Raw genomic sequence first — 14,560 nt, 5'->3', positions numbered from 1 at the left:
TCTGACCTTCATGCGACTTAGATGTTAAATGAGAACCAATCCCGGTAGAGCCTGCTCTTGCTGGCTCTCGGTGAGGAGTAAGCGTCAAAGGAGACAGCGTCTCATCAGCTGAAATTACTACACGGACCACAGGTCTCTGTTTCTGTCTGTGACAGTCTACCTTTCTTTTCCTTTCGCTCACTCGAGTGTGACATCTCTCCTTACCTTATGATCTAAAGGGGATTAAAGGCAGGCAGTGAGAAGATGTGGCTGAGTGGCATGTGTGTGTGTGTGTTTGTGTCCCACTGCGGTAAGACGTGGCATCTATAGATGTTCACAGGAGTGTGAGGCAAGAAGAGGAGATGTCCCTGCCTTTATAAGGAGCACAGCTGCCTCTCAACCCCTGCAATGTGCAGAGGCAGCGGCGTGGAGGGAAGAGGGCTGAGGAATCTGCACCCCACTCACACACTCAGACTGCGACGGGCCAGGAGGGAGCCATCGGCCACTGAGTCTTAGGGCTCCTTTCTCTGTAGTTCCAGGTAGACCGCGGGAACCACAAGCTGGAGGCTGAGCTGGAGAGCCAGCACCAAACCAGGGGACGGCTGGGTGCCCTCCCTCAGCAGCGGCTGGACCAGCCAGAGGACGTGCCAGCAGAGGTGGTCAGAATCCTTGAGGTCTCCAGGGCAGCAGCACAGCTCAGCAGCCTGGTCACCGACCTGGAGAGGACAGCCAAGGAGCCAGACGCCCGCACACTGCAGGTGCGTAGCCCGAGGCCTTACCCAAAGGCTGCCATCCGCCCCCAGTTCGAGACAGCCTACGTGCTGCACCCCTCTGGGAGGTGTGAGAGGGAGGGGCTCATGCGACATGCGGTGACATGTGCTGGTGGTGGCTTATCCCAGGCCACACAATGCTGCTGCAGCAGAGGGAGGGTGCTATCCCCCCAGTTCTCAGGGTGGCACCCCGGAGTGGCCTCCGAGAGTGAGTTGGGAAGGGATTTTGGGGGGACAGGAACCTGAGAACTGACTGTGGTTCTCATTCTCTGTCTCCTAGAACGCCAGCGACGTCCTGAGCAGGTCGGTGTGCAGGTGCGCCAGTCCCCACCGCAGACTGCGCAGGGCTTCACCCAGGTCAGGGAGACCTGCGGCTCCATTAGCCTTAGCGTCTTCATGCCGCATGGCCAGTGCAAGAGTCAACGGAATATATGCACGTATATGAATTCGTGAAGGACTTCTTTGTTTCTAGGGGTGCTCCACAGAAATTAGACGCTCTGTATCCCGAGCTGGAGAAAAGAGTCAGTGAATCACTTCTCCAGCCACCCCCAGCAGCTCTGACCTGTTCACGCCTGGGCCACCTCATTTCAAGCTCAGCTCGGCCTCCTCCCTCTCCTTCCTCCAACCTGTCCAGCCCCCATTAGGTGTAGCCAGTGCATCTTCAGGCCTGCCGTCTCCTGAACATGTCCCCAGTTCCTCATATCACAGCTGTCACCTGCTCCCTGACCCTGTGACTCCGGCCAGTAGCCGCAGCCCCTTCCTGAACGGCGCTTGAGGCCACCACTGCGGAGGTCAGGCTCCACGACCTCCAGGGCCATTTGCAAGACCAGCATTTGACCTGCGAGCCGATGGCAGCGCCCGTCTATCACGATCTCATATTACAGTGGTGTGCCCAGGCACCTGGATGGCGTGAGCTCCCCAGTGGTGCTGCCGCCGCAGCACAGGGAGCCCAGCAGGTGTGTTGGAAGGAATATTCCTCCCAAGCTCCTGTAGCACCTGTTGTCTCTACCACTCACCTGGCACTTTTCCATTTTATCATTGTGTCAGATGGATTCCAAGGCAGCCCCCGTGAGCCTCGCCTTTGGTACTCATGCCCTGTGAGGTCCCCTCCTCTTGCATGTGAGTAGGACCTGTGACTGGTTTCTAATGACAGGAACATGGCGAAGGTGATGGGTGTCCCCTGTAATTGTGTTGCTTGTGTCGGACTCCTCTTTGCTGGCAGACTCACTCTCGAGACTCTCCTTGCTGTCTTGACGAAGCAAGTGGCCCCTTGGTAAGGACCTGCAGGCAACCTCCAGGAGTCAAGAGCAGCCTGCAGTCCCAGCGCCTGGCCAACAGGAAGCTGAGTCTTGTGGCTGCAAGAACCTAAATTCTGCCCATGGCCTGAGTGAACGTGGAAGTAGATTCTTCTCTAGTTGAGCATCCAGATGAGGACCCAGTCCAGCCAACACCTCAGTTACAGTCTGTGAGACCCAGCAGAGGACCCAGCTAAGCTGTGCCCAAACTTCTGACCCGCAGAAGCTGTGAGACAATAAATATGTGTTGTTTTAAGGCAGTAAATTTGTGGATTTGTGGCCATTTTTAGGGAGTGATGGATACGTAATACGATTGTCTATCAGTTATTTGTGTATACATCTCACTTCTTTGGGTGAGCAAGGGCAATGCTCTGTGTCCTCAATGTCTAGAACAGTGCCGGCTCATAGCTGGTGTCAGTAAAATTTTAAATGGTTGCGTGAATGAATCGATAGAAAGCATAAGGGCCCTTCGTGACCCTCCGTATTTAAAGGGAGCCATCAGTTGCCTTTTAACTAGTACTTACTGAGCTCTTGATGAGGTCATCAGCACTGCACTGGATGCTGAGGGACACAGAGAACAAAATGTGGTCCCAAGGAGGTGCCACATGGCTGTGTAAAGCATGAAGACTCGGGGGTCAGACTTGAGTTCAGGTCCCGGTCCTGATGCCCCAAACCTCTGTAACCCAAGCACGTTACTTAGCTCCTCTGAGCTCTGCACCACCCCTCTAAAAGGAGGGTGATGGACCTATGGCCTGGGACTGTTGTCAGAATTAAATGTGGTACATGCTAGGTGTCTGCAGCAGCGCCCGACATATTGTAAGCTCAAGCATGTTATTCCATCTTTTAAAAAAATCACACTCCCCCTCCACAGGTTGTGATCTAGCTGTGGAACCAGGACATGCACATATGGAATAATAAGAGAATGTGTCACTGCATTAAGTTCAGCAGTCACCAACTGCTAAGTGCTCTGGGAATTCAGAGGAGAGACACGAGGAAGCTGGGAGAGTCAGGGTAGGGTTTGTGGGGGAGGTGGGGATTGGACAGGTGGGAGAGAAAGATGAGAACATTCCAGGTCAGCATAACTGTTGCTCCATAAATTAATATAACTATATTGGAGACAGAAATGTCTCAGGAGTTTTGCAGAGCTTTGTCCTGAAGGAATATGTGAACATGTTAGTTTGCATATCAAAAGCTGTTTCACCTCAGGAGGGCATCTCTGAAACATTAGTAGCTTGCTGTATCCCACAATGGCACCATTGTGTAGCTTTTCAGGAAGAAGGTGTAGTCGCTTGGCAGGAAGCTATAATCTCAGAGAAGCACGAGACCCCAAAAGAACAAGACATTAGCCAAGGAAAGAACACTCCTAAAGGTGACGGCTAACAATGCTGCATCCCAGGCGGGGCTAATGTCACAAGAGAACATGTACCAGGCCGGGGAGGAGGCTGGCGGGCCCCTGGGGTCTCTCCAGTGGAGAGCAGTCCGTACACCGCAGGCGCTGCCGGGCCTCTCAAGCCCTGCTCTGACCGCCGGGCCTCTCAAGCCCTGCTCTGACCACCGGGCCGCGGTGACCACAGCAGACCGTTGGCCAATCGAATCTCTGAGGTGGCCTGTTGAGAAAAACCTTATCAAAGAGGGACAACGATAATTAGCTGAAACCGCCAGGTTCCCTCGGAGACTCAGAGGGACCCGCGAGGAATGTGTTAGGTGGCAGGAGGAGCAGCCGCAGCGGGGATCAGGGCCCCACACAGGCCGCCCCAGCAGGAGTCCAGCCCTTGCTGCTGGAGGCCGCAGGATACTCCAGTCCCCACACTCCTCCGGACCTCGAGCCCCATCCTACCAGTTTCGGGTATACAACATACCACTGCGTAGTGGTCACGGGCACAGACAGGAGCCGAACTACCTGAACGCAGTGTGTGCGCTGCTACTTACCATCGGCTGGTTTGGAACCAGTTACTCGACCTCCGCACGTCCCAGTTCTCCTCTGTACAAAATGGGGACATTGATAGTAGCACCTACCTCATAGGTTGTTGAGAGGATTAAACGAGTTCATGCACAAAATACTGACTGTGGTGTCTGGCCAACATGAGTTCTATGCCTGCTTGTCACTGTGACCAGCAGTTTTGCACCTCTAGCTCTTCCTAAGGCAACTGGTGGTGTCCCCTCCCCCACCAGTCCACCCCTGCCATGGCTTCCCTTGAGGCCTGGCTAATGGTGGAAAAATCCCATTTTCCTCATTTCCATATCTGTTCATATAATAAACTTTCCTGTTATTTGAACTAACTTGAGTGTGTCCCTTTGCTATAGAAAGAGCTGCTACAATGTAAGCTGTGAAACAACCAGGTGTAAACGTCTGGATGTTCACGTGTGGGGTGGTCCTTTGGAGTCTTGGAAGGAGCCATACGGAGCGCAGGGCCTCTAGACAGTGGTGCTGCTGCGTGGGGCCTGGGAGCCCCATCTCTGGTGCAGGAGGTCCATCCAGCTGCCTGGCCTTGAAGCCACCATGTTTCAGGATCTGCCCACTTCCCCTGCTGACTCCACACTCGGAAAGCAAGGAAACTTCGAGTAAAGTTACTAGGGGAGGAGCAGGTACTGATAGGCCAATATGAGTATTTTCACTCACTAGCAGTTTTAGGTTTCAGTGTAAGAAACGTGAACTGTCTTTCTGAATCCAAGTCGCTAGTGGGAAGTGCAGCCGGTATTAAAATATTGACCAGGACCCGCCCAGGCGTGTGTTTCTGAATAAGGCAGTGCAGTGTAATGGTTAAGAACTCTTGCAGCCAGGCGTGGTGGCTCATACCTATAATCTCAGCACTCTGGGAAGCTGAGGCGGGAGGACTGCTTGAGGCCAGGAGTTCAAGATCAGCCTGGGCAACATAGTGAGACCCTGTCTCCACAAAAAATAAAAAAAAGAGCTCATGAGTCAGACATGGGTTACAATCCTGGCTGTGTGATCTTGGCTGAGTAAATCATCAAAACTCAACAGGCCTCAGCTCTCTTAACTTTAAAAGGGGGACAGTCATAGGATCCAGCTGGGTGTGGTGGCCCCAGCCTGTAGTCCCAGCTGCTTGACAGGCTGAGGCAGGAGACAGGCCCAGGAGCTTGTGCCCAGCCTGGGCTATATGGCGAGACCACAACTATTAAAAAAATAGTGTCTACCTTGCAGAGTCACCAAGGTTAAGTGGTATAAGATGTGTAACCCACCCCGCCAGCAGCAGGCCAGGATCCTCATACACATATACTGTACGGCCTCATAGTCATTGGTAAAGACCTAGCTAAAACTAATATAAATAGAAAATATAATCCACTTTTTAGTGGAATCTCAGGTTTCATAGCTTTGGATATGTTCTATAATTTGAGTGTGTGTGTTTTATTTTTTGGAATATACAACATTTTATGTGAAACCCTGAACACTCCCAGGGAAAGCAGCGCAATCCCCCCCAATCCTGGCTCCCAATCGCCATGTCTCTTCCCACCGCTGAGCTGAGGGTGAACGACAGAACTCGGGCGAAGTCCAGGCCTGGGCCTACCCACGCTGTGCCCTCTCCCTTTGAGGTTGCACCCGGGATGGCTCCCTCCTCTCAGGGACCAGTAGGGCGGTGATGGAACTTTGTAGTTTAAGTCTGAGCAGAGCAAACAGATAATGTTAAAGATACCGTGAGTGAAGGGCATGACTAAGCAGAATAAAACACAACAAGAACTAGAAAATAAAACATGGTCTTTTGGTGCAGTTAATACTTTTTTTTCTTTTTTGAGAAAGAGTCTTGCTCTGTTGCCCCAGGTAGAGTGCAGTGGCATCATCCTAGCCCACAGCAACCTCAAACTCCTGGGTTCAAGCGATCCTCCTGCCTCGGCCTCCCAAGTAGCTGAGATTACAGGTGCATGCCATGGCGCCCAGCTAATTTTTCTATTTTTAGTAGAGACGGGATCGCACTCTTGCTCAGGCTGGTCTCGAACTCCTACACTCAAGCAATCCTCCCGCCTCGGCCTCCCAGAGCGCTGGGATTACAGGCGTGAACCACCACTACCGACCAACACAATACTTTTATCATGCATAGGATTTAGAATCCCACCGTGGGACGACTGACAACATTTTCCAAATCCTAGGCAGCCGTGCGTGAGAGCACAGACCAGAATGAGCACCCACGGGGGACTTCCAGTTCACCAGTAGCCAGCTTCTTCACACCAGGCCTGCCCACAGCCTCCCCAGCACACCTGTCCTCTGGTCCCTCACAGGGCTGTGCACGCCAAATCCACTCATCTTCTCCAAATCTCCAATTTTCCCCTTCTTCACCCCACCTCTCAGATGTCACATTTTTGTGCAGCCCTAGAGCAGTCTCAGCTCTTTAGGCTGAAGGTCACAGGTCATTCCACTTATCCCCCAGCCTCCGCCCAGGATTTTTTAACGCAGCACAAGGGCGCAGATGGCAATCAAGTGATCAGGAAGACACCTTTTTGCAGGGGGAGTGTGGTCCTTGGTTGTGGTTTACAGCCATGCCTCCCCTGTCCCCTACTCCCAGGCCCCGCACCTTCGTCTCAGCCGGAAGTGGCAGCAGCAGGGTGAGGGAGGCAGTGAGTGGAGCTGGGTGGGATGGCACACTCTGCTCATAAGAACAATAAAGATGGCCCAGTGTCCCACGGTCCCAGGTCACCCACCAGTTCTCTGCTGTCCCGTCTTCCAAGATGCTCTTTCCCTCCTTCCCTCATTCACCATATGTGTCCTTTAGACCTGTCCCCTCCAGAAAGCCGTCACCGACTCACCCCTCGCTCCAGGCCGGACTATGCCCCCTCCTCTGAGCTCCACAGTGCCGAGCAGACCCCTGTGACAGCGGCCACCACACTGTGCTGTAACTTCCTCTTCGTGTCTCATCTCTTCCCAGGAGTGCCTTCAAATACATGACAAGCTCTTTTCTTTTTATTTTCTCATGGCCAGTGGCTGCCGGGAAGCTTGGCTCATAGCACACAATAAATGTTTCTTGAGGATGTGAGTAAATGAACCCAATATTTTTGGAAGAAAGCAAGATGAAGAGAGGTGAATCACACAGTTGGTTAGTTACAAGGTTGATTCTAGAACCCAGGTCTTCTAGCTCTAAATCCAGTGCTCTGTCCTGTGCACAGCTACTTCTGTGCTCGGTGGGGATGGTGGTGAGGAGAGCAGGCAGCGGCCCCGAGTCCCCAGGTGCCCGGCCATCCACTGGGGACTGGGGAAAGGGTTTGATCAGCAGACTGAGGGTCAAGCCCCTTGACCCTCACCAACGGGCTCCATCCCGTCGTCTAAGGCAGTCATTTCCATTCCAACTCTTCCAGGTGACGCAGCCAGGGACCAAGTCCACGAGGTACCTGATCTGCGTCCTGTCCTGAGAGGAGGGTAACTGCACCCTCTCAGGAGCCAAGGGAGAAACTGGACCTCCGGCCCCAGAGCCCAAAGAAGGGAAAGACCTTCCGAGTGAAGGAGGCAGTGAAGGTGTAGATGGGCTCGTGGGTGACAGCGTTGGCGAAGGTCACCCAGCCCACCTCATAGTCGAGAGACACCCGCACCTGCTGGGGCGGTTCCTCCAGTGCCAGCCGTATAGGGAAGGCGTCCAGAGCCGAGACGAAGCCCCAGGCCAGCCTCACTGCCCACACGCCCTCCTCTGGCCGCAGCCGCAGCTCGCCCTTCCGCGGCACATCCTCGCTCACCACTCCCACGGTGCAGCTGCCCCCGTGGGCCAGGTCTACACTCACCACCCACGTGTGTCTGCCCTCCGAGAAGCCATTGTGGGCCAGGACACAGGTGGCCCGGTCAAAACGCTGGGGGCTGTCTGGTGAGTTCTGCCACTTGTACGAGAACTGGGCACGCTGGTGGTCCTCAGACAGGAGGAGCTTGGGGTGGGAAGTCTGGGGGTCTAGAGAGATGTGAGCTATGGGGATAACCAAAGGGACACAGATGTCAGCAGACATGCTATTACCTTCAAGGAAGGCCTGAAACTCCCCCGGCACCCACCTGTTAGCACTATTATTATTAATACCAACAACGTGTACAGCACCTACGCTGACCCGCGGCATGGCACCACCTGGGAACTGGTTAGGAATGCGGCCTCTCAGAATTTGCATCTCCACCAGACGCCCGGCGATTCGTGCACATGGTGCGGCGGAGGAGCCTGCCTCAGAGGAGGCAGCAACTCTCGTTTGGCTCTGTGCCGTCCTGGGGAAAGCTGCTGCCTCACCGCAAACTGGCTGGCTTCCAAAGCTGCGTATGCCCGGACCCCCTCCTGCTGCTACACCGCGCCAGCCCCTCCCTGTCTCTGCCTCGGAAGGCGGAGACATTTCCTGTCCACATTTCTGGTCCCTACCCGCGGGTCTCCAGCTCACTCGCAGACTGTTCACTCTGCCTTAGTAACTCTAAGACCTTCAGAGTCTGAAGACCACTTTTCAGCACCAAAAACTTCTGCAGACCCCTGCATATTGTGACTTTTAGCATTCATAAATTCAGAAAACCTCATAAATTTAGAAACAGCAATGGGTTAGTGAGCCCCTTCCAACACCTCCGTGACTCCCGGGGTCTTTGGCTGAATCACTGGGGACAACGGCCTCGAAGGGTCCGCTCTGGTCCTTCTTTCCCGCCCACAGGCCGCCCTCCTTCTGTCATCTGTGAAATGACATCTGAGAGGACGCAGGCGTTCCTGACGGTTCTAAAGATAGGATTCTATAGGATTCTAAACCCAGATCAAAGTGCCCCTTATCCAGAAGCCTCCCCGATGGACCTTATCCCATCCTGATTTAATCGTTCTGTCCACCCAACACGCGCAGATGAGGCTGTGCGCTTCGTACCACACATGCAGTGTGCGTGCCTGTGCCTTCGTCACGGTTCTCCTGAGAGCCTCACGAGGGAAGTGTCGAACACACACACACATACGTACACACGCATGATGTGTACATGCATGTGTGTGCACATATGACTATTGTGACCCCAAATTGCTATTCTTCTCGAGGACTCTTCACCTCCCCCACCCTGGTGTAGGCTGCTCACCTGGCTCATAGTCCAGCTCAAAGCAGAGCTTTTCTGCAAAGGGGAAACAAAACAGGATGAGATTTCATTAGTCTCACGAAACCACAGGACACTTAGTGCTGAGGACACTGAGGCCCAGAGGAGGGAGGAACAGAGAAGCGTGGAAGCCAGAACCCTCTAGAACAGTGGTTCCAACCTGGAGTTTGCCTCAGCACCACCCAGAGCGCTTGCTAAGACACACCTGTTTCAGAGTCAGGTGCTCTGGGGTGGGGCTGACACCTGCGTTTCTAACAAGTCTCAGGGTGCTGATGTTGCCCGAGCCCCGAGCCCGCAGGGCCACGTCTGCCTCGCTCACCTATGTAGCCATAGAACCAGGACATAGTAAATGCTCAAGGAACATCTGCTTGACTAAGCGATAAATGAGTTCACTCATTTCTTGTTCTGCTTGGAAATCATTGTAGGGACAGTCAAAGGTGAGGCTTTGATTAAGTAAAATTTCCTTCACTGCCAGGCCACTGAGAAGACTTACAGGAAGTGGACTTGTGGGGAAAGTGCTCGGGTGACACTCTTGCAGGTGGGCTATTTAGAAGTAGGTGGCAGGAGGGGGTGTTGGCAGAGAGCCGCATTCCATTCCCACTGTCATTTCAAACCCTCCCCTCCCTCCTACCGCCGTTCCCTGTTCCAGAGGAGGGAAGAGGGCACAGTCCCCGTAGGGGCAGAGTAACTCGGAGAGCTGGACTGACAGAAGGACAGCAAAGGAGGGAGGGAAGTCACCACCACAGGGTACAGATAAATATGTCGTTGGCTGTTAATTGACAACGTTCTTCATCAAAAACTTATCACACATCGCAGATGTTACCGTGGGCTTTTTAACTCATTGTGAACGGCGGATGTTGTTAGTCATCATCTTGTATATTGCTTAACGCCATCTGATCAGATTTGTTCAATTATATTTCAAATCAGATCAAATTCTTTTTCCAGAAATCTTCACCTTTATTATCTCTCTTCATTGTCACAATATCCTGATAGGCAGATTTTATAAAAATCTGCAAATAAGGAAATCAAGGCACCAGAAGGGTGCTTTGCCTCACGAAACCATCCGGCAGCAGAGTATGGAGGCTTAGTGTCCCCCACCCCGCCCTGTGCTCTGCAGAAGCCCGGGGTCCTCTTACCCAGAAACAGCTTCACCTCCCTCTGCAGCGGGAGAGCCTGTTTCGGGAGGTCCCGAATCCTCTGGCCCAGCTCCGGGGACACAGCCGCGGGTTTCCGGCACTTTCTGCGTTCACATCTAAAGGCACAGAAATGGTGGGGGCTGGGAATTATCCTTCTCACGGTGCCTCCACACTCAGCCGTCATCTTCCTCCACCAGAGCATGGAGCTGCCCATTCCGGCAGACGGACAGAATTCCTCCTGGCTGGACCCCACGCCCGCTCTCGGCAATGCTATGTGTGGGTGAGTACATGAGAATGCAGCCGCACATGTGCACGGTTACATGTGACTTGAGGTCGTTAATGTGAGAGTGTTACACGTTCATATGGCAATAACTAGGCGTGGTCCATGTATGCGTATTTATGTGAGAAAAGAGAAACCACACTGCTTACCTTATTAGAGTGCTTCTGATATCCTAGGGGGGAGAGAGAGAAGGGATTCAGTTTCCAGGGTCTCCCTCCCACTTTTCTTATGACTAGAAAAAACAAACTTTTCTTTCCCAGCCCTGGACAGAAAGAGGACACCAGATCCATAGAGTCACAGAGCTTTAGGGCTTACTAGGCTGGGGGAGCAGAGCTTAACGACTTTATTTCACAGACCCAGATGGTGAAGTGCCCTGCCCCTGCTTGTCAGAGGCAAACGTACGTCCCATACCAAAGTCTCTTATTCCTCAGCCCTGCGGGCGTCCCCCTAAATCATGCTGCGTTCTGATGCCTTGTTGAGACCCCAATATCTCTCCTCCAGCCCAAGGAAGTGAAATAGACCAGGACAAACTTCCTGACTGGTGGATGGTAACATTTAGTTTATAGGGAATGGTTTGATCTACAGCCATACCACCCTGAAAGCACCGGGTCTCATCTGATCTCAGAAGCTAAGCAGAGTCGGGCCTGGTTAGTACTTGGAAGGGAGAATGGCTTGCAGTTGGAAATAGCATCTGACATTTGTTTGCAAAGTACTCGGTACTTTTCAAAGTGCTACTTCAAATTCCATTTCTGTTGTATCCTCACGAAGCCTGTGAGGCAGTTAAGGAAAGTGTCTTCCCTACTGGACAGGTGGTGGGGTGGGGACCAGAGAGCAGAGTGACCAGGGCACTCTTGAGGAAGCATGGGCCAGAATGGAGGCCGTCTCCCATCGGGGATGGCAGAGGTGTGTCAGGGGACACAGTGGCCATGGGGGCACAGGCGACACGGGGTCAGGCCTCACCGTCAAGAGCTCTCCTGCTGGCCTCTCCTTCTTCTCCTCCAGCTCTTCAATCAGAGCACTAAACCGGCAGATCTCCCCAGCGACCAGGGAATCAAACTCATCCTGTTGCTTCAAGATGTCCCCATCCAGGCTCTCCAGTTGCGCTAAGAGGATGCTCTGCTGGTCCTCCAGGAACTGGGTCAGACGTGCAAACTCGGATATCACCTGTTGTCTCTTGGTGGACACCTGAGTCTGAGGGGCGGGAGGAGAGCCGAGGAGGAGGTTTCCATGTTCCTCCTCCTCCTCTTCGTTTTTCTTCTTTTCCCCTACTTCACCTCCATCTCCTTCCTGATCCAGATCTACATCCTCCAGACCTTGGTGATAGGGCCAGAACACCCCTCCACAAACACTTCCTCCGTCCCCAGGTAGTTTGGAGCTGTGGGCGGTTTCCTTCCCACCCACCGCCTGTTCCTGGAGCTGGTGCACAGCGCTGTGTCATCAACCTCTGCTGCAGCTCCGAAAGCGGCAGGGCTCCGAGGAGGGGAAGAGGAGGGGCTGGGGACACCCCACCTGCTCTCTTTCGTGACGTGTGCACTATATGCACAGCCTACGTTACTTTACAGGTACAACTTCATATAATCCTTACCACAATTCAATGAGGTTGTGACATGTTTAATCTCCGTTTTACAGATAAGTAAACTGAACTTAGAGAGTAGCTTGAGTTCACATAGTTAGCGCCAGAGTCAGGATTCGAACTCAGTATGACATCAAAGCCCCATGTGCCATGTTGCCTTGGTTTCAGGGACACACCAGGCCCTGAGGAAGGGGCGGGTCCTGGGGAAGGGGTGAGGACCTACCAGCAGGACTTGTATTCTCTTCTTTTCCCTTGACTGGATTTCTTGAATCTCCTCTCTCTCTTTTCTTAGACACTTGAGACATTTTTCTATTTGCTCCTGGGGAGAAGGAATGTAAAACACCTAAGAGGGAAACATGATTTGTTCAAGGGTGTCAGCTCATCCAGCCCCCACCTCCAGGGTGACGTGGCCCCAGGAAAGGGGTGTCTCCCTGGGTTGACAAGGCCTGAGCCTGTGCCTCCCTGACAGCTCACTCTCTTTGGGTTGTCCCCTTGCTGTGTGCTCCAAGAATATTGATCAGGGCTTCTCCCCTTTATCATGTGACATTACAGCTGTGACTTTGTTTTCCCACTTGAGCCTTTCCTCAGGTTAAACATCCTGCTTCCTTTTGCTCGTTAAGTAACATCTGGGATCTGTCCTGAGCTTGATATGCCTTTCACTGAAATTCTTCCAAGTTTCCGACACGTCCCAAAGGGAACACGTGCAAATAACGACCCTCTCTTTTTACTAGAATCAATAATCTGTGTAGGATTGCAGAGGGGAGGTGAAACTTGGGTAATGCAAAATTAATCCATGAATTGTTTAAAATTTGTTTTTTTCTAGAATAGGGTTAGGATCAGGTAACACACATAAATGTCCATACAGGTATTTTCAAAAATACACATAGAAATCTCAACATCAAATGCTAATGAATTGAGACATCCTCACACACAGATGCCCACCTGTACGAAAACACAACACATAAACAACTAAAACCAGCACGCACTCACTTAATGACAGATAAAATGGCATGCCACATATATTAATATTTACCAACCTGCATATATGTAAACACCAATTTATTCACAAACATGAACTCTTCAACAGTTACAGGTCACACACTCAGACACATACACACTCAGACTCCCACTCACCTGTAAACACGCAAACATTAACAGCGGTCCCCAGCCTTTTTGGCACCAGGGACTATTTTCACGGAAGACAATTTTTCCATGGACCGGGGAGAAGGGGTATGGTTTCGGGGTGATTCCAGCTCATTACATTATTTGTGCACTTTATTTCTGTTATTATTACATTGTAGTAGATAATGAAATAATTACACAACTCACCATAGGCTGGGGGCCCCTGCGTGCACACACACACACACACACACACACACACACACACACACTGTGTAACCATTCCCTCAAATGCAAACCTCAGACACACCTATCTAGCGCACAGACACACGCACTAATGTTTTGGTCACTCATTCATTCAACAAGTATTTACTGAGCTCCTATTGTCCTTTGGCCATCACAGAACACACCAAAAATATAACCACATGATGTCCCGTGCCTGAGGCTAGTGTTGGGGTAATCACATCAGTAAGGAGAAAGAACTGGGCCTCAGGGTGGCCTAAATAACCCACAGCTCAGCTCTGCTCCTTGGTCCAGTCCTGCCCTGGGATCCCAGCCCCTCTCCTACCCTGTAGGGGGCCGCCGCGTCCTGCAGGAAGCGCAGGGTGTGCGCCCTGTGCGCCCCGGCCTCCCGGCACTCCACGCACAGCTGCATCTCGTCGTCCTCGCAGAAGTAGTAGATCTTCTCTCCGTGCTCCTGGCAGACGCCCTCCTCTTCTGAGCCCAGCGCGGACACCAGCTGGAGCCGCTCGATGTTCTCCACCACGTTGGCCAGCTGCCAGTTGGGCCGGAGGCTGCCGGGGTGGAAGGGGTCCTTGCAGAGAGGGCAGTTAGGGGGCTCCCCCAGGTCTGGGCCTGGGATCTCGCAGTAGCGGGTGAGGCAGCTGCGACAGAAGTTGTGGCCACAGTCGATGGTGACCGGCTCCCTCAGGGTGCCTTGGCAGATGGGGCAGGTGACCTCGTCTGCCAGGCTGGTCGCAGAGGCGGCCCAGGCCATGATGCTGCTGCTACGGCCCCCTCAAGGGCGCCCTCTCGGCTTGCTGGAAGGGGAAGGGCTGGGACAGCGGTGCGGACACACGCCACACACTCGCCCGCCCGCACGTGCTCACGGCCAGGTGCAGGCGCATGTCAGATTCTCACCGGCACCGACCCCCGCATCCGCACGCACAGACAAGGTGCCACTCGCACCTCTGGTGGCCAGGGCTCTGCTGTCCTGCCAACAGCAGACATGGAGAACAGGAGGAGAGGGGCAGGAACAGGTCTCACAGCATTCCAGAGATGACCTCCTTACTCCCTGGACTGGTGACCATGACCTGGGGCTCGCCGTTCCTTTCTGTCCATCCAGAGACACAGTGGAGGGGAAGTGGTGATAGCTCCACCATCCACT

General features: G+C 53.0%; 1 protein-coding gene across 1 annotated transcript; it reads right to left on the bottom strand.

The window, feature by feature from the left end:
• Nucleotides 1-7,106: 7,106 nt before the first annotated feature.
• TRIM10 (tripartite motif containing 10) lies at nucleotides 7,107-14,213 on the bottom strand. The gene is made up of 8 exons (XM_012652942.1): nucleotides 13,742-14,213; nucleotides 12,278-12,373; nucleotides 11,442-11,672; nucleotides 10,631-10,653; nucleotides 10,202-10,317; nucleotides 9,051-9,083; nucleotides 7,766-7,941; nucleotides 7,107-7,235 (listed from the first exon to the last, which is right to left on the bottom strand). The coding sequence occupies exons 1-8, from the start codon at nucleotides 14,168-14,170 to the stop codon at nucleotides 7,131-7,133; spliced, it is 1,209 nt and encodes a 402-aa protein (XP_012508396.1). The 5' UTR covers nucleotides 14,171-14,213; the 3' UTR covers nucleotides 7,107-7,130.
• Between the last annotated feature and the right edge of the window lie 347 nt (nucleotides 14,214-14,560).

This window comes from Propithecus coquereli, unplaced genomic scaffold, assembly GCF_000956105.1.
Source record: "Propithecus coquereli isolate 6110/MARCELLA unplaced genomic scaffold, Pcoq_1.0 Scaffold404, whole genome shotgun sequence".
NCBI lineage: Eukaryota > Metazoa > Chordata > Mammalia > Primates > Indriidae > Propithecus > Propithecus coquereli.
Note: the sequence above shows the minus strand (reverse complement) of the source record. Positions and strands in the feature narration are given on the sequence as shown.